Below are 19678 nucleotides of genomic sequence, written 5' to 3'. Positions count from 1 at the left end.
AAGCAGCACGTGCGACCGGAGGCTTAAAAGATATAAATAAGCCCACTAAGCTGGGGGGGAGGCAAACAGAATAGATTCGAAAACTTTTTACAGATGGCACAAATTTATAGATTGTTGCATGGTTTTGGACAGCGATGCTGCTCAATTTCTACTTAAAATAAGCGACAAAAAGAATTTTTGTGTCATTTTTTGCCTTGAACACGACCCTAACACAAGGCAAATCTCATGCTACAGTATTTTGACTACGGCAGTTTGGATTTGCAGATCTGCTGGAACTGAAAACGTTACTGAGTATCTAGTTATTAATTGCTCTCAAACGAAGTTTGTAGCAATTATATTAGTCCTGTCGGTCTTTTTTTATGCGATTTTTCGCTTGACCAATTTTTCGTCTGACGCTTTTGACTTTTCGTCCTCAAAAACGGGATAAACAGGTAGCGCCCAGCGGGCATTATGTGCTCTTAGAGCCTTTCAGGTCTGTTTCAGCTCAAACTGTCTTGGAGACTTATACTTATGGTGTGAGGGGCGGTTCTTAGAGGTTGACACCCTCCCCCCCTTTGTTGACCCCCCACCCCCGCTATTGGCTCCACCCCCCCCCCCCCACCGAGCTTTTGCCCCCCCCCCACCCAGTGCTGCCCCCATCAGCCCCCGGTTCACCCCCCCCCCCCCCCCCCCCGTGGCTAGCTACTGACCAAGCCAACCGCTCGCCGGTCGTTTGAGAGCAATTCGCCCGACGTTAGTCGGTTATTGATCAGAGTTTTTATTTTGCACTTTATTTTTTCAGGTATCGGAAATGAAACGTGCGCTAGCTTTGAAGATTTTAAGGCCAAAGTCGTCTACAGTCTGTAAACCTCAAGCTCTGTCGTGTTTTTCAAACAGAGTTGTTAGGCAGAGGGAGTTTGTTTTTCGTTTTGAACGCAGTATATTTCTTAGCAAAACAAGTTTTTCTGTAGTTCCTTATAAATTGTCCGACATCGGCGAAGGCATCAAAGAAGTTGTTATCAAAGAATGGTTTGTGAGGGAAGGTGATACGGTTAATCAATTCGACCAAATTTGCGAAGTTCAAAGTGACAAAGCCTCGGTTACCATAACTAGTCGTTATGATGGAGTTGTTACAAAACTATATTACGAAGTTGATGATACAGCCCAAGTTGGTTTTCCTTTGATTGACATTGAGGTAGCCGAAGACGATGATTCAAGTGCATCTGTAGATTCAATCGTGGAAACAGTTCAAGTTCCGAGCGATGATTTTCCCAGTGATACCAAAATAAGTGAAGAAAATAATGGGAAAGTACTTGCAACTCCAGTTGTGAGACGGATCGCCTCTGAAATGAACATTGACATATCTAAGGCAAGTTTGGTATTGGCTTTAGTTTCAGATGTACGGAGTAAAATGAATGATCTGTTTCGTTTGTGACCCTCCGGCCTAGTGTGTGCATATGTGCACCCCATGTGCGCATGCTATATTGACACATAATTGATCTCTTTAATGTCGATTAAAAGAATGAGCCTCTCCTTATAGGGTAGTCAGTCGACGCGGGGGCGCAATTCAACTCCTATATACAATTTTGAATTCTGACACTAGTCAACATCGAAATACCATCAAATGCCAATTATATAGAGCAGCATGTAGAAGATTGATATATACATTCGAGATTTATGAAGGGGTTGATTGTATCAAAGAAAAGCACCACAGGTGAGAATCTCATTTTTCTCGCTCAGCTTCCCTCGATGCGTTCCATAACTTTGGACGCAGTGGGACCTGCTCCTCCAATGCAGGAAAAAATTAAGGGATTAAATGTGGCCTTCTCGACATGTCTGATTTGCTGTTCAGATTTTAGTTTCTTGATTTGCTCGTGATATTTGTAGGCTTCTTCAATTGATTTTGGATTTAGTTAAAATGGATTAGATTAGTTAAACTAAAAATGGATTACTTCTGCGTCAGCCCCCAATTTTTTGAGCCACAAAGCATTTTTATGATCCTGATTGCGACACACGAGTTGTGCTTTCTTGATGCATACAATAGCTCTAGGTTGATATCACTCGATAAATGCCCTGGTGTACGGCCCATAGGCGTTGGTGAGGTAATGCGACGCATCATTGGTAGGGCCATTGTTACGTGCGTCAAAAATGACCTCAAATTCCTCGGAGGTAATCTTCAACTTTGCCTTGGTCAAAGATGCGGCATTGAACATGCCATTCACTCTCTACGTGAGGCCTTCGAGCAACCGGAGACACAGGCCATCCTCCTTATTGATGCGAAAAATGCCTTCAACAGTTTGAACAGAGACTTAGCCCTAAAAAACATCGAAGTTCTTTGTCCATCTCTTTATCTGGCTTTATCCAACTCTTATAAGACCCCATCTAATCTCTATGTTTCTCACAAAGTTCTGCAATCCCGAGAGGGAACTACTCAAGGCGACCCACTTGCAATGGCAATGTATGGACTAGCTATTTTGCCCCTCATCGAAAAGGTTTCCGACGACAACCTGATTCAAAAATGGTACGCGGATGACGGAAACGCCGCCGGATCGGTCGAAGCGCTGAAAGTCCTTCTATCGAATTTGAAACTGCATGGTCCTTCATTCGGTTATAATGTTATCAAATGCCATCTTATCACCAAAGCAGAGGTCGTCAGTGACGCAAAAAACGTGTTTAAAGGTGAAGAAGTAGATATTATTGATGGATCAAGAGTCCTTGGATCTGTTATCGGAAACGTGGACTCCTGCAGACAATACATAGAAGACCAAAAGCAAAACTATCTACGTATATTGCAAAAATTAACCAAACACGCAAAAATTGCACCTCAAAATGTGTACAAATGCTTGACGAACTCTGTGCAGCAAAAATTAACCTTCTTATCGAGGACAACGCCAGACACGTTCGACTTGTTGGAAGAAGCCGAGAAAGTTATCAATGATCACCTAATCCCTAACCTTGTATGTAACACAAATTATGACGAGACCTATCGAGACATATTTTCACTCCCCGTACGCGAAGGTGGACTCAACATCATTCGCTCTGAAGATAGAATTCTCGAATACGAACGTTCAAAAACCATTTCAGAGCAGCTATCCCTCTGGGACGTATCAAACGTCGAGTCCGAACAATTAAAAAGAATTGAGAAGATCAGAAAAGATAAATCGGTGAAAATGATTGAGTCCTTGGATCTGTTATCGGAAACGTGGACTCCTGCAGACAATACATAGAAGATCAAAAGCAAAACTATCTACGTATATTGCAAAAATTAGCCAAACACGCGAAAATTGCACCTCAAAATGTGTACAAATGCTTGACGAACTCTGTGCAGCATAAATTAACCTTCTTATCGAGGACAACGCCAGACACGTTTGACTTGTTGGAAGAAGCCGAGAAAGTTATCAATGATCACCTAATCCCTAACCTTGTATGTAACACAAATTATGACGAGACCTATCGCGACATATTTTCACTCCCCGTACGCGAAGGTGGACTCAACATCATTCGCCCTGAAGATAGAATTCTCGAATACGAACGTTCAAAAACCATTTCAGAGCAGCTATCCCTCGGGGACGTATCAAACGTCGAGTCCGAACAAGTAAAAAGAGTTGAGAAGATCAGAAAAGATAAATCAGTGAAAATGATTGAGAAAAAATCCAGCATTAAAAACTGTTTGAATGCAAACAAAATGTATGCAATTGATCTAGCCTCTGAAAAAGGAGCTTCATGTTGGCTTAATGCCATGCGATTGAAAAAGTATAACCTCAATCTGTCCAAGTCTGAATTCCGAGATGGTATTGCTCTTCGGTATGGTTGGGAGCCCCCCAAACTTGCGTCCAACTGTTTGTGGCGAGCCGTTCACAGTTGCCCATGCCCTTCACTGTCCCACAGGCGGGTATACCCACTTAAGTTATAACGACATCCGTGACTCTTTCTCCAATCTGCTTGAGGAAATTTGTTTTGATGTTGAAAAATGAAACTACAGCAAACAAATAAAACTACCAGCACTGAAGATGACGCACGATTGGATATTAAAGCCAATGGCCTCTGGGACAGCAGATTCACAAAAACGTTTTTCGATGTAAAAATCTTCAACCCCTTTGCCAAAAGCTGCCCGAAAAATATCGAAAACGCGTATAGCTACCATGAAAATATCAAAAAATTGAAATACGAGCCTCGAGTCATAAATGTTGAGAAGGGCACTTTCAGTCCGTTGATTTTTCTTGCACAGGAGCAGGACCTTCAGCAACTCGGGTGATAAAGCAAGTTGCCAGCAAACTGAGCCTTAAGAACGACGACTCCTACGCCAGCATCATCACGTTTATCCGAACGAAAATCAGCTTTGCGCTACTCCGGAGCTCCGTGCTCTGCCTGCGCGGTTCCCGCTCGCTGCGACGACCGCAGCCGGTCGAGGCTTCCATGGGGGCGGTTGTCGAGGAAGGTAGGCTTTTAAGTTGATACTCCTTTATTTGATTTTCTTTTAGATTTGTTTTGCGTTCTGATAATTTTTATCTGACTTTAAGTTAGTTGCTGGTTTGTAGCAAACCCTTCGCTGTACCCAACCTTCTCTCATCTCCTTTTTAAATTCGTTCTTTTTCTTAACTGGTACCGATTGAACTAATTTTTGCCACCATTTTTGTAAATACTGTTCTCGACCTTTCTGTAACTGTTCTGATTAAACCTCACATACATTTTGTCTATATGCTATTGTAGTTTGTTCCCTTCTAATTTAAATTTTATAATAAAAAAAAATCCTAATGTAGTAATCCCACAATTACTATGTTTGAGTCTTTCACAATGAGTTGTGAATATTTTTCGTGCTTAAAGTTATAACCCTGGGGTTAAATTTTTACACTGAAATCAGATATATATTTACAAATACTATATGTTGATATTTGAAATCAAAACTTAAAGCTTCAGTGAGCTATCTCATGCAACAATTTTTAGATAACGTTAAAAATTTATCTATCCAGTGGGATAAGTTTAAATTGTGTGGTAATTTAAACTATACAACTGAGGAAAATATACTGGCACTTCTTTGAATTCAACTAAAACCAAAAAAAAAACAAATGCACATTGAGAGTTCTATGGAGATGCGGAAATTGTAATCCCATGAGTAAAATCACTCGAACTGAAACTGGACCAAGAAACTGTGTGAAAACCCTTAAAGCTGTTCTAAATCTTTCTCTACTATTGCTAGAAAAATATGGTTTCGATGTTTTCGAATACTCATTTGAGCTATTAAGAGTTCTAGAGGTAGTATGTGATTTATGTGATTTCATAAGAAGATTCCATGACCTACTTGAGTTTTTTGGTACGAATCAAACTGGATTACGCAGCTTGTCGGTTCAAACGCAAAATTGCACTGCAGTTGAGTTTTTTGAGAAAAACTTACACTGAAAGTTTCTGAGACAGATAACATCAGTGCTTCAAATCGCAGCATCTTGGCTACGTCAGTGCTTCAAGTTGCAGTATCTTGTCTTCGCGAGGTTATTGATGTCGCATTAAAAGAATTGACCTAATTGCTCGAATAAAATAAAACTATTTGAAAGTATTGCACAACTTGAGAAACTCTTCCTTGAACCACCTTCTTTAATCAAACTGAATTTTGATAGATAATTAATTGCTCTCAAACGAAGTTTGTAGCAATTATATTAGACCTGTTGGTCTTTTTTATGTGATTTTTCGCTTGACGGATTTTTCGTCTGACGCTTTTGACTTTTCGTCCTCTAAAACGGGATAAACAGGTAGCGCCCAGCGGGCATTAAGTGCTCTTAGAGCCTTTCAGCTCTGTTTCAGCTCAAACTGTTTTGGAGACTTATAATTATGGTGTGAAGAGCGGTTCTTAGCGGTTGAAACCCCCCCCCCACTGTTGGCCCCGCACTATTGCCGCCCCACCGCTCTGTTGCCCCCACCCGACTGTTGCCGCCCCCATCAGCATCCCCCATGGCTAGCTACTGACGAGAACAACCGCTCGCTAAAAACACGCAAATGTATACAAATTTTCACAATTTTTTTCAAGCTTTGAAAATTTTTGTCGGTTTTTAGGTTTATCCGGCCTCAAGAGCTAAGGAGCCTCCTCTAGTTTCGATGATAGGCTACTTCATAGTTTCTTGAAGTAATGGAATTTTTTTCAAGATTTTAACATCACGAATTTTAGCATTTTTTTGAAAAAATTAGTATTTTTTAAAATTTTTTTGAACATTTATTGTCATTATTCAAAATTTTTCAGCCTCAGGGTTCAGAAAACCTGCTTAAGGGTTTGATAATATGTGAATGCATAGTTTTTAGTGGTAATGGAATGGTTTTCTACTTTTTAATATCACAAATTTTATCGATTTGTTTTTTATAAAACTTGCAATTTTAAGTTTTTTGACATTTTTTTGTCATTTTATAGGTTTATCTAGGCTCAAGAGCCAAGGAACCTCCTCTAGAGTTTGATAACCTGTTATTATGTAGTTTCTAGATGCAATGGAGTGTTTTTAAAGGTTTTAACGTTTAAAGAGTTTTAGCATTTTTTTGAGAAATTTTGGCAATCTTCATGTTTTTTAAATTGTTTGTTATTTTTTAAGGTTTTTCCAGCCTCAAGAGCCAAGAAGCTTCCTTCGAAATTTGATACTAGGCTGTTGTTTATTTTCTAGAGTTAATGGAATGGTTATCATTATTTTAATAACTCGAGTTTTAGAAATTTTTTGACAACTTTTAATTTGAAAATTTTTTGAAAAATTATTATCATGTTCCAAGTGATTGGATCTTTATGAGCCAGTGAAACTGTTTAAGGCATGAAATAGGCATACTAGATGGTCTCTTGAGGCATTAAAATTGTGTTATTAGTATAACGAATAATAGCAAGATTTTGTTAAAATTTGCAATTGTTTTTAAAATTTTTGAATTTTTTTGTCCTTTTCTGGGTTTAACGATCATTACAGACCTTCGAAGCTTTTTAAGTCTTGCAGATGGGTTGCATGACAAAAATCCAGAGACAAAAATGTTTTTGAACATTTTCTGTACTGCGAAATGTGGAAACTGTTCTTTGGAATTTTGCACTTTCATTTTTTTTTCTATATGATTTAGTTACTAACAAGTTTAGAAAACTTGAAAATGTAGAGTCCAATCTCATCATGGAAAAATTTCCTAGCTCTCTCTCGCTCTCTCTGTGTTGGCTGGCGTTTGTTTCTTTCTCCTTCTCGCTCACGTTTAAGCTCTCTCTCTCTCTCTCTCTCCTTAATTCTTTTGTTGATGCCGCACTTCAGCGGCTGTTATGTGGCGTGATGTCATCGTCTATTACCCTAATCCAAGGCCCCTTCAATCAATCTAAAGCTAACCTCACTAAACAGTGGCTAGGTATTGACGAAGTCGACCGGTCGCCGGTCGTTTGAGAGCATTTCGCCCGACGTTAGTCGGTTATGTTTGGTTTTGTCATTGTTTTTGTATCATCGTTCAACATGCGCTCCCAATTTGACTCCAAGAACTAAAAGATTTTCAAAAGTGAAATATTGCCGGATATTTGGGTCCCGAAAATCCTATATTGATTTTCCATTCTTAAATAACTGTTAGGCTTTCAGCCCAAATCAAAATATGTGAATATTGAATTGAGAAAGCTTTACCAAGATCTCCATTTCATTGCCATCGGCGTCGCATGATTATTCTATTGGTTTTGCGAAATTTTAATTAAAGGTAAAACAGTTCTTGCTAAGGATTTGCGTGTTCGTAACCAAAATGAAAGTTTTGCTTCGTGAATGATAAAATGGTCTGTAGACGAGTCTTATTTGTAATTCTGAAGCCTGTATATACCATGCATTGAATTTCCCAGGTCCAGGGGCTTTGTAAGTGTTCATGGCAATTTGCGCAATAAAGAATTGGTTTCGTGATACTGTCGTAAAAGAGTTTTCTTACTTCAATGTGAGAAAGAGTTCATAGTTTTCAAAAGCACTGATTTAGTTAATAGCAACTTATATTTTATATCAGTTTGCTTCTGTTTGTTTTAATGCGACGTGTAAGCTTAAGGTTGAAAAGATTTCATGCCTGGATAGAAAAATGGTTATGCAAATTTCGTAATTGCCTGAAAACGATAAAGCAATAGGAAACAACTTGAGTTTATGTATTCAAAATCTTCTGTAGAACACGATGTGGTTGCATCAATATCTTTTATTACATGACCTTAAGTTTGTCGGTCCGATCGTGATCACTTTTCACGCAGTTGTGTTTCGTAGAATCATTCATCTTGACAAATTTTTAAGAACTTTTTTTGCGAATGTCATTATGGCGGTCCCCCTCATGTTGGGATCTAAAACTTACCGCCGGTATCTATTCCTCATTTTTGGCGTTGTTTGGAAAATTCACTTTAGATCAGCTCTGGAGTTCTTCTTAGCTATCAACATAGGAACTTAGGAGCTTTTTGTTTAAGACCTGAAACCTTTTGCTGAAACCTCGGTGAATAAAGCCTGTTTTTATTAAGGAACATGAGGGGAAAAATCTCAAGATTCATAGTTATTCAAGCTACCTCTCTGCGTCAGGTTTGTCGTCATTCATAAATTCCTGAATGAAATCGCTTTTCATTTTGTTACACCATCATCATCCCCATTTTGCGTGAAATGGGATTTACTGTTTTTAAGGAGTGTCTCCGTGGTGTTGCCAGAGCCTTTTGATCCTGGATCCTATAATACTTTCTCTGCTTTCGTATCTGAAACCAGATTACTTGTCGCCAAATTGGCCAAAAAGGTCCGTCTATTTAGAATTTGAAACTTGCATTTGCCCTTGTCCGTTGGCATCTTAAGCACCGTCTCTTAGCTTCTCGAATGATATTGAAAATCCTGAGATCATTAAAAATCATGATTCTCAGAAGATTGGATGATCACCTGTTTGCTGTTTTTTTTACTCAGTAGTTCCCAGAAAGTTCGAAGAATGTTTGGTTGTTTATTATTTTTTAAACCCTCCAAATTTTCGATTTTGGAAAATCATACAATCGCTGCTCTTTTTGGACCGACGGATATCTTCTGCGGGATATACAAAAAAGGCATTGAATACAAAATTGAATTAAATCAGAGTTACTTTCAAATTTTTTATTCTCGAAGAAAAATTGAGGCTTGATTTTCATAATTTTCTGCAGTTCTCAACGTTACAAGTTTTTTTTTACATTTAGGTGCATAAAATTAACATCAAATTAATCATAAAATTGATCCCTTGAAGTTGCTACAAGAAAGTCCCTCAAATTAAACATCCTATAAATTAAAGTTTTGAAACGTATGAAATTGCTAATTTGAACCAGAATGTTTGCTATGACTGTCTGATCTGTTAAGAGTTTAATAAATTTTGTTTTCATTCTGTTTTCAGTTTTTTTTTTCAGCAGATAGATTTCAATGTTACTAATCAAAGCGTTTTCCCAGTGTATTTGCTGAAAGAACGGAGAACAAGGCAGTTTTTCAACGGGGTTGTGGATGAATCAAATTTATATGTTTTCAGTTGAGTTTTATACGCCTTTTAAGTTAATAACCATACTAGCTCGTTTTCTCTCATCTCATACACCCCCCCCCCTCCCCCGATGTTTTCTCATCTCATACACCCCCACCCCCACCCATGAAACAAATGATTAATCGGTTAGTTGCAATACTTCCTCTGCGAAACTAATCTGATTCCAAGTGCCCTTCGTTGGTAATTTCTTTCCTCTTAGGTGTCCGGATCAGGTCCGAAGGGACGAATTCTGAAGGAAAATCTGCTGGCATTTTCCGGTGAACCCGACGAGTCGTTGCCAATTATAACGCCTCAGGTAATTTTAATCTGAAACATAATAAAAATTAGTTTAAACTTATATGAAAATTTTTTCATTTTTTTCTCGAGTAGACTGCGATATAATTGTCTTAATGCACAGCGACCAGTTTCAAAGTTATTGTTCCTATTTTTTTAGTTTAATTTTAAATGACGGATTGTGGAATTTTATTTTCTGGATATTGTACTGTTTTTCAAATTTAATGGAATAATTAAAATCGAAAAGGATGCCATAACGATAGTAATCAAAATGTACATTGATACGCCACGGTTTCAAAATTTCTCGCAAAATGTTTGTCAAAATAATTGGTTACTGAATCGTTAATGTTCTAGGATACCACAACAGTCAGCCCGAGTTTTGCCAGTAATTTTAAACCAGAGCCAGTTTCCTCAACGCATGACACGGTTGTTAAGTTAACCCCGTACCAGAAGGGTATGCACAAAGCCATGACGTCATCACTTCAGATTCCTCACTTCACATACTCTGACGAAGTCAATATGAATGAACTTGTGGCTATGAAAGGCCAGGTAATTAAGTTTAGGAATTAAGGCCAGGTAAATAGGTTTTACAGGAGTTTTGTAAAAAAAATTTTCTTCCTTTCGTGGACAATTTTTTTTCAGGTCTTTTCCCGATTATAGCTCCTGTCCCACCGTCCACTTAGTGGGTATAGGGCGTATATCCATCTTTAAGGTATTTATAGCATATCTGTGGCTCTAGCCGTCGTAAGGGTATGATTATAATGGGAAAAACCAAAATTCTCTTTTCATTGAACACACTGAAGAATTTTGCCTGCATATGGTACTTCAAATGCCGTCTTTGAAAAAAAATGATTCAAAAAAGTTGCTTCGATGATTGAAGTTTGACCAGAAGAAATTTTGATCAATTTTGATCTGTATCTGAGCATTTTTTATATTAAAAAATTAGTTTAAAAAACGAAAGAAAATATTTTGAGTTTTTAGATTTCAATTGGTAACGGTTTCGATTGACTTTTGGTTAATATTTGAACAGTCTCGTTTGTGTCTCGAAAGTTTTTATTGCTAAGCCATGAATTTTACGTTTTAGCTGAAGAAATTGGGCAAATCACTGGGAGTGAAATTGACCCTGATGCCCTTTATGATTAAAGCAGCCTCGTTAGCCCTATTGCAGTACCCACAACTCAATGCCCATTACCTACCAGAGGAGGAGGTTGTACTATTGAAGGGTAGTCACAACATTGGCATAGCAGTTGACACACAACAAGGTATACAGAAGTCAATATCCTGATTAGAATTTGATCATTTCAATCGATTCTGAATAGAAAGTATTTTTTTGTCCAGATATGATACTTTTTGCCAAAATTTTGAGGACTATCGCCAAATTAAAATTTGAGCGAGAAGTTTTTGATTGATTGATTGATTGATGTAAATTTGGTCTCGGCTCTTTGATAGCCACAAAAAGATGAAGTAGCTTGGGAGAAGTATTGAATTCTACCGGTTTTCTTTATCAGAAATGCCATTTGTTTAGGTGGTGTTTTGACAAATGGCGCTGATCAAATTTTTGCTGAGCTAGAGACTTTTTAATTGCTCTTGAACAAAGTTCATAGCAATTACTGTAAACGTGGTGGTCTGTTTTATGCAAATTTTTTGCTTGACCATTTTGCGCTTTTCTTCTAGAACATTATTTGATTTCTCAAGTGACTTTCACGCATTCGTTTTTCATTTTTGAGTGATCTCTTTTGCTCTCGCTCCGAAATAAAGCTTGTTGCTATTATAAAGTCGCTTACAGCATAGCAAAAACGAGGGCCTGATAGCCGAGTGGTCACTGAATCTTGTTATGGATTGGGAGGTCAGTGGTTCGAATTCCGGCGGGCTCAAATGTTTTTCTACCCGCCTGTTGTTCGAGAACAATTCTTCCGACATTAGTCGGTTTATGTTTTGTATCCTAAATTTATCTTTAAAATGAGATTTTTTTAAACAGAAGAGTTCAACATACTTTGCCGTTTTTCTTAATTAGTAGTTAATTAGTAGTTTTACTTGAAGATATTTTTCTGTGGAGCATCCAGAAAATTATAGGTTTGTGAAACATTGATTTGTTTTCTAAAGCTCGTTAGTGTCTTTCCTGGAGAAAAATTCAAATTTGTCTGCAAATTCTCGGATATATTGAATTTCTTAAATGTTTGCACTATCTGTATTTTTGTTCCTTTGAACGGTGTAAGGGTTTTTCCATACAATCTTAATTCAATGTACAGGCATTCTTTCCGGTTTGATACTTGATTCATGTTTTTGGCATTAAGTGTTTAATTGCTGTCAAAAGAATTTTATGGATATTATATTAGTCCTGCTGGTCTTTTTTATGCGATTTTTCGTACTACCATTTTTTCTTTTTTTCTCGCTGAGCATTTAGATATTCGTCCTGAGAAATGGGATAAATAGTTAAAACCTGGAAGAAAGTAAGTTCCTTTAGAGCCTGACGGCTCACCATTGTCTAAGCATGCGATTCATCAAAACTGATATATAAATTCATGGCGTGAAGGGTTTGACCGCACCCCACCTCACCTCATTCCACCCGTAGCTCCGCGCGCTCGTACCTACCAATCCACAACCACAATTAAGCTGAAGCTAGCTTCCCTAAGCCGCAGCTAGCTACTGACGAAGCTGACCGCCTGCCAGTTGCTTGAGAGCAATTCGGCCGACATTAGTTGATTATGTTTTCATAGCTGCGAAGCTTTAAGCTTAGCGGAGTTATATTGCGGTGCTCTTGATTTTTTAAAGTCCAAGAATTGAATTGTACTGGTGCTCTGTCTTTTTTGTGAGATGTTTTTAAACATTTTTCATGACTCTGATCTTTCGAAACAGGTAAAGCCCAGCCGTTAGCTGGCTTTAGTAGTCCTTCAAGTGCTTCGAGTGCTGCAGCTGCTGGGAATGCCTTAATTCAAGGTTTGAATGTCATTTTGGGAGTTTTGGAACCCAAAATGGCGCAATTTGTCAGGTTATTTTGTCATTTTTTTTATCTTTTTGGTTTGACTGCTCTTGAATTGACGTTTGTCAAAGTTAAAAAGGTCATTTGCAAGATATAATTACGATTTATGGCCATTTTTATCAGCTATATGTTTTTGTAATGCAAGCATAATCACAAAAAATACTGATTTTGACTGTTTTTATTAGGTTATTTTGAAAATTTCAGTCTTTTTGAGATTTTTTCCCTCTTCTCTTCTAGGGTTTGATAATAATTTACTGGAGTTTTAATTGCAATGAAACGGTTTTCAACGCTTTAGCAGCTTTTCATTAAAAATTGCAATTGTTCTAAATGTTGTTAGTCATTTTCTAAGTTTATCAATCGTTGCGGGCCAAGGGCCATTGAAACTTTTTTAAGTCTTGCAGATAGTTTACTTGACAGATTTCAGATGACAAAAGTTGTATTGAATTTTTTTTTTTGGGAAATTAAGAAACATTTTGCAACTTTCAATTTTCTTAAAGTATTTGTCATGTTTCTCGACTTTTGCTATCTTTATTGACCAATAAACGTCTTTCAAGGCTTGTGCTTGGGTTAATGCGTATGTTTAACCCAACGTCCTGCTAAGTTTTTTTCGTCTGACGCTCTTTGTCGTTTTACATTTGTTCACACATTGTTCAAAGCTCAAAGTCAAATTTTCTCATTGACTTTTTCCTCTCATTCACAGAATTTGCGCGCGTGACGTCATTTTGCACTATATTTAGCCAACATTTGCTGCTCATTTGCGTGATTGATCATATGCGACTTACTCAATAAAATGACTTTTACACTTTAAAACTTCAGTTTAATTTTAATTAGTTTAAGGTCAGAAGAACTCAAGTGTAATAGAGGTCCCTATTGAAAAGGCTTCTGCGCAATTATTTTTAACAAGCTTTTTTAATTTATCGCTGAATGTTTTTTACATAGCTTTCGGAGCGGCGTCGATAACTTTTTCAACTAATATGTATTTGTTTCTATCTCTATTATATGGCACGCAAGTTATTTTCTCGCAGCTATTCCGGCAGTGTGCCGGCTATTTTCAGATGAATTGGTTTTTCATAGGCATTTATTAGTTCAATATTACTCGTTTTTGATCATTTTAAGTTTTTGTTCACTTTGTTGTTTTTTTTCAAATTTTAATGACATGAAACTTCGGGCACTGAAGTTGTTAGTCTTTTTGAGTTTCAATAAGAGGATGTTACTAGCCGCCCTCATCTTATCGGCCGGCTATTATAGCGGCCCTGTGTTTACAATTCATAGAATTTGAATTGTATTGGGGGTTCTGTCTTTTTTCACAAAAGGTTCACATATTTTCATGATATTGAAGTCAAGTTTTCGATTTTTGAACTTAGAAAAATTTCGAAAAATTTGTAAAATTTTTTTTCAATTTTTTTTTCAAAATTTTTTGAGAAATTATTTTGGTTTCGCCAAAACAGGAAGTGGAGACAAATCTCGAGTAGTTTTGCAGCGTCATGTTTTCGCTCCAATTTCAAAGGAGAGTGAGAAAACGTTGTTTGAACGAAACTTCGACTTGTCGGTTGTTGTTTTTGTTCACATGCGTTAATTTGACTTAGTCTTTTTCTCTTTTCTCGGTCGGATTTTTTTTCTAAGTGGCTTTTGCAATCCATTTATAGTAATTTTTAAGTCTAGTCTCTTGTATAAACAATGAAAATTTTTTGAATTGTGTCACGACGTGTCCTGCGTTTTACTTCGTCGAATAAAAAAAGTTTTTTGGCTTTACCTCATTTCGCCGTTTTTTCGAAATCTTGTAGGAAATCTTTTTACTTCTTTAGTCTCTTTTTACTTTTCTTTGCTAGTTTTATTCTTTGCTCTTTCTGCTCAAACTGCTTTTAAACAGCCTTTAAACTGCTTAGCAAAGCTATCTAACATGAATGGCTTTATTGCGTTTGAAAACGATGTGAATTTTTGATGGTATCAAAATTTTTTCCCGTATTGGAACTTTAATTTTTGGGGAAAGAAAACGGTGTCGCTTCAACTTTCCTTGCCTGTCTGAATCCCTATGAAAGTTGACGTCGTCAATCGCCGCTTTTCCAAAATCTGCCCGCCATATATTTTGAGTGCTTGATTTGAGTGAATTTCCACCTTGAGGTTTTCTTCAGATATACTATATCGATTTAATTCATATTATTGCCTTTTCTGAATTGAGGACTGTTTTCATTTGAAAGTTTCTAGTAATGCTAATTTCTGCCTCAATTTTATAGTCTGAGTGGAAACAGGAAACTTATTTTGAGGGTTTTTTTTAAAGAGTAACCTCAATTGATTTACTCAATCTTGAATTATGGCAATTGTTACACTAAATGATTTTTGTCCTTTTGGCTCAGCCCTTAGTCTAGTTCCTATATATTTTTTGATTGCGATAAGTTGATTTTTTTTTGTTGAATTGCTAGCGTCGAGTAAGGTTGCTAAAATAATACAGCATTCTCTGCCTCGCGTACTTAATAATCAAGCGTAGTTAAGCTATCTGTTTTTATAGGTCTACTGGTGCCGAATATCAAAAACTGCGAACATAAATCAGTTGTCCAAATAGCTCAAGATTTGAACGAGCTTCAGAAGGCGGGAAATGACGACAATGGAAAAGTATCCTTCCAGCAATCCCAGTTATCGGGAGGAACTTTTAGTCTCTCGAATATTGGATTCCTCGGAGGAACCTACACCAAACCAGTAATCGCCCCTCCAGAAGTCGCAATTGGTGCTATGGGAAGAATTTCGGTCCTACCGAGGTTCGAACCTTCGACGTCCGGTTCGCAGTATGAAGTAATACCGACTAACGTTATGAACATTAGTTGGTCCGCTGATCATAGAGTGCTAGATGGAGCAACAGTGTGCAGGTTCTCAAATTTGTGGAAATCTTACTTAGAGAATCCTAAATTAATGCTTCTGCATTTGAAGTAGAACTGCAGTTGTACCTAAATAAAACTTCCTAAAAACTACCTAAAAATTCTTCAATTGCTCTTAAACGAAGTCTGCAGCAATTATTGTAAGCGCGTGTCTTGTGCAGGAGTGATTCGACTTTTAGAGTAACTTTTTCGCCCTTGAGTTTGAGAGCCAAATCGCCATTATTAATAGCCGCCCTCATCATCTCAGCCGGCTATTATAGCGCTCCTATTTTTTTTTTTACTTCGTCGAATAAAAAAATGTTTCGCTTTACCTCATTTTGCCGCCTTTTCAACATTTTGCGTGAAATCTTTTTGACTTCTCTAGGCTAGTTTCTCTCTTCTCTCATTCTGCTAAAAGTGATTTTGAACATCAGTTGCTCAGCAAAGCAATTCAAAATGAACAGAGTTAGTACAAAAATGGATGTCAGAAATAGAAACGGGATAAACCCATAAAGCCCAATTTTAGATGCCCGCTATTTGAACGTCGTTCCTATAAGTCTTATTTACCATCTCTAATGCTTATTGTTATTGATAGTAGCCCCTGTAGCCTCTCTCTAAGAAACAGAAGTATGTTCAACTACGAAATGCCATCAAAATAAATCGGACTTAAAAAATCTTTTTGTACAAAAATCTTTTTTTTTCAATATCTTCTGTTATTTCAATCCCAATCATGCTTATTGGAATCAACGGCGGCTATTTTCCGGCAATCTGCCGGGTATGTTTCTTAATTTTTTGCTCCTGAACTCAGATGGTCAGAAAGTTGCGATGAAAATTGCCTCATTTTTCAATTGTTTCTCAGTCGTTAAAGAGCAATTCGTCTGACTTTGGTCGTTTGGTTATGATTACTTATCGTTGTTTATTATATTCAGTTATTTTGAAAATCTCGTTAACCAAACTTAGTGTTTGAAAAAATTAGGATTGCTCTAAATGAAAAATTTTCTTAATCTGAAATCATCTGATGATCTTTTAACCACATGTGTTGAAAACATTTACGGTCTCCGATTTTGCTGAAAAAGATTTTCCATACTGACAGATGTCACGTTCTATCTTCTTAAGTTTACTTCTATTTGGTTAACTGGTTTTATAGATATCAGGGTTATCTATGGTTATTTGCAATAATATGCGAAATATGATGCGGTAATTTGAGCAGTATTTAACTTATCTTAGTTTAAAGTATGTTGTTGTTATCTTTGTATTATTTAGACATAGTTTTGTATCACATTTCACTTTCGTGTTAGTTCAGATAAATTTAATCCTCGGAAAGATTATCTTTAATAGGATTAATGGTGTTAGGAATATTAGCCGGCGGACATTGAGTCGACAAGAACATGAGAATGTTAAGTTTAGCCGACGCTTGATTTGGTTGTCGGCTGTAGCCGCCTCTCGGCCAATTGGGCGATCGCCAGGCTTAATATTTTAGATTGAGAACATAATTTTCTCAATTGGTGTAAAGTTAATCGTTTGAGTTTCCGAGTTTTAATCAAGATTAGTTAATTGCGTGTAATGGTTAATTGGATAGGACTGTTTTTGGAAAAATGCGTGAATAATTATGGCGTCTATTTGATTTGAGGCAATTCTCCTGTTTGGTTCATTTTGAAACAATTGGTTTAAAAAGCGTAGTTAAGATTGTTTTTCGCATGTTTGGTTCTGCTAAAACTTATAATCTCATTCATTATTTAAATAATTTATTTGAAGAACACTAAACCTTCTAGTTTAATTATTTGTTTTACAATTTTAATATTACTAAACCTTAAAATTTTATTCAATTTGAAAAATTTTATTAATTTGAAAAATACTAAACCTTATAATTTTCCTTTTAAAACAATTTATTTGAATAATACTAACCCTTATAATATTATTCATTTTTGAAATAATATATAAGAATGCTACTTTACAGTTCATATATTTGTTGTTCTATATTTTGTGGTAATTCTTTCCTTATTTCTTTCTACGATGGTTGGTTTCCTGATAAGTTTCAGGTTATCCAAAAAAACTGAGCGGCATTTATTGCAAGTTACAACTTCCTTTGTATTTCATCTTTTAACTTTTTTTTAAATTTCATCGTATTTTTTCATTAATCCATGAAGTAGAACATTTTAATGAATTTTTAAATTTTGACTTTTCCTTTTACTTGAAGTAGTAATTTTGAAAACATCCTAAAAATAACTGTGGTGTTTATTTCGATTTTTACTCCCTTATTTCAAAGCGTTTTCTGAAAGCCATGCGTTCTTGCTTTTTTTGTTTTTCATGGTAGTCAATCTGAGCAGTTTACATTTTTTTGTAAAAATTTGAACTTTATCTCGTGCCTAATCCTAATTAGAATTTTTATTACAAAATTTTAATAAACTCAAAATCAGTTTAAACGCGTGAATTATCGATCATGAACAATAATATTTTTGTTGCGTTAGAAATAATTAGCTGATAAGTAATGAATCGTATCTAAATTATTTTCAGGTCAGTAGAATGGAGCTGATTCCTTTCTGGGAACCAGATTTGGCTGCTCAAGTTCCGGACAAGCTCTGGTTCGTAGTCCACAGTGACTCCGACACAGGACCCGGCATGCGAACGGGTCATGGGTCCTTAATTATTGACACTTCTCTACTTATAACTTGTGGTGCTAATCCTGATGGAACATTCAACGACCTGGTTGAATTTAGTTTTAGTGAAAATCAGTGGAAAAAATATCCAGTTCAAAACTTAACTGGACGATACGAACATACAATGTTTAGCTCAATTTTCGCGCCTGAAAAAATTTTTATGTTCGCGGGCTGTACAGAAAATGGGAACTCGAACGAAGTTTTGTCCATCAACTTACGCCAGTTACCTTTGCAGTGTCAGGTGGAAAAAGTTAGTGGAACTCCGCCTAGTGCCAGGACGTTCTGCTCTTCCAGTTGTTGCGACGGCAGAAATTTCTACGTTTTCGGAGGAGGACTAGAAACGTCTAAAGCGACCGCAGATGCGAACGTCTATTGTCTTTCCTTAGAAACCATGGAATGGAGAAAACTGAAAAGCTCTGGACAAGTGCCTTCGCCAAGACAGGGTCATTCGGTATCTTTAGTTAACGATAGTTTGGTTTGTTTTGGAGGCATGAACGCTGGAGAATTTTACTCAGATGTTTTTGTTTACAGTCTGAAAAACGAATCATGGCAAAAAATTAAACCTAAAGGGTCTTTACCTTGCCCTAGAGCGGCGCATGCTAGTTGTGTTATTGGTGAGAAAATAATAGTAAACGGCGGTCTTTGTTTAGACGCACAGGGCTCGTTACAAGATGTTTACATTTTGAATACTAGTAATTATAAGTGGCAGTTGGTTAATATTAACGGGCCACTACCTGGTAACAGGCTTGGTCATTGCATTTTACCGTTGCCCGATGAATGCCTGAAATGTTACGAACCTGCAGTTAGAGAAAACGGATCCGAGATCTCGACTGCGACTTCAAATCAAGAAAGTGGGGAGAGCTCGGAACCGCAAATTGTTGATGTAACTGGACAGTTTACGAATCCCGATGCTGGTGATGAAAGCCAATCCGAAAATTCGAACTCAGCCGCTAAGTCTAATCTAAAAGAATCCAGTTCAATGCCGGTTGAAAAGGCAGATTTGGCCAGTATTGCTCGCCATAGATTGGATTTAGACGGAGCTGTGAATAAATTTGTGGTTTTTGGCGGATTAGACACTAGTGGGATTATTTTTGATGATACTTTGTTGATAAAGTTGTTATAAATAAAACGAAAAGCGTGTAAAATATCTGTAAATACAATCTATAAATCTCTTTTCTTTCATAACTGACAGTAATTTCTGCGCTACAGGTTCTATCGGGTTTGAATTATTTATTGTGTTAATTTGTAGTCGCGTTTGCTAAATTTTTGTTGAAACTTTTGAATTTTTTGGTGGTCAATTTAGTGGCATAGAGTTGGTTTTAGTGCATTCTGAAATGTTTTCCTCAAAAATGTTCAATTGTTCAACGCAAGTATAGGTTTGTGTGCAAAACTTTCGAAAAGTAATTTGAAGTCTACTAATGTTTTTATTTGATTTTAAGTCTATTGTTTCAATTCATACGTTTGTGTTAAAG

General features: G+C 36.8%; 2 protein-coding genes across 2 annotated transcripts; both read left to right on the top strand.

Annotated features, from left to right (window-relative positions):
• Nucleotides 1–753: 753 nt before the first annotated feature.
• Nucleotides 754–15813, top strand: LOC142348726 (lipoamide acyltransferase component of branched-chain alpha-keto acid dehydrogenase complex, mitochondrial-like). The gene is made up of 5 exons (XM_075400195.1): nt 754–1348; nt 9647–9742; nt 10075–10269; nt 10805–10982; nt 15207–15813. The coding sequence occupies exons 1-5, from the start codon at nt 791–793 to the stop codon at nt 15623–15625; spliced, it is 1446 nt and encodes a 481-aa protein (XP_075256310.1). The 5' UTR covers nt 754–790; the 3' UTR covers nt 15626–15813.
• Nucleotides 15814–17470: 1657 nt separating this feature from the next.
• On the top strand, nt 17471–19638 carry LOC142348214 (rab9 effector protein with kelch motifs-like). Its single transcript, XM_075399480.1, has 2 exons — nt 17471–17535; nt 18064–19638. Exon 2 carries the CDS (start codon nt 18073–18075, stop codon nt 19327–19329), a length of 1257 nt encoding a protein of 418 aa, XP_075255595.1. The 5' UTR covers nt 17471–17535; nt 18064–18072; the 3' UTR covers nt 19330–19638.
• Nucleotides 19639–19678: the final 40 nt, after the last annotated feature.

The sequence above is a fragment of the Convolutriloba macropyga genome, chromosome 10, assembly GCF_964194025.1.
Source record: "Convolutriloba macropyga chromosome 10, txConMacr16.3, whole genome shotgun sequence".
Classification (NCBI taxonomy): Eukaryota; Metazoa; Xenacoelomorpha; order Acoela; family Convolutidae; genus Convolutriloba; species Convolutriloba macropyga.
This window is presented reverse-complemented; position numbering and strand designations above follow the sequence as displayed.

Bases quoted from the DNA above. Each gene is read 5' to 3' on its own strand.
- LOC142348726 (XM_075400195.1), top strand. From the start codon at position 791: ATGAAACGTGCGCTAGCTTTGAAGATTTTAAGGCCAAAGTCGTCTACA. The intron at 1,349-9,646 runs GCAAGTTTGGTA...CTTTCCTCTTAG, and splicing joins TGAACATTGACATATCTAAG to GTGTCCGGATCAGGTCCGAA. The intron at 10,270-10,804 runs GTAATTAAGTTT...TTTACGTTTTAG, and splicing joins TTGTGGCTATGAAAGGCCAG to CTGAAGAAATTGGGCAAATC.
- LOC142348214 (XM_075399480.1), top strand. From the start codon at position 18,073: ATGGAGCTGATTCCTTTCTGGGAACCAGATTTGGCTGCTCAAGTTCCG.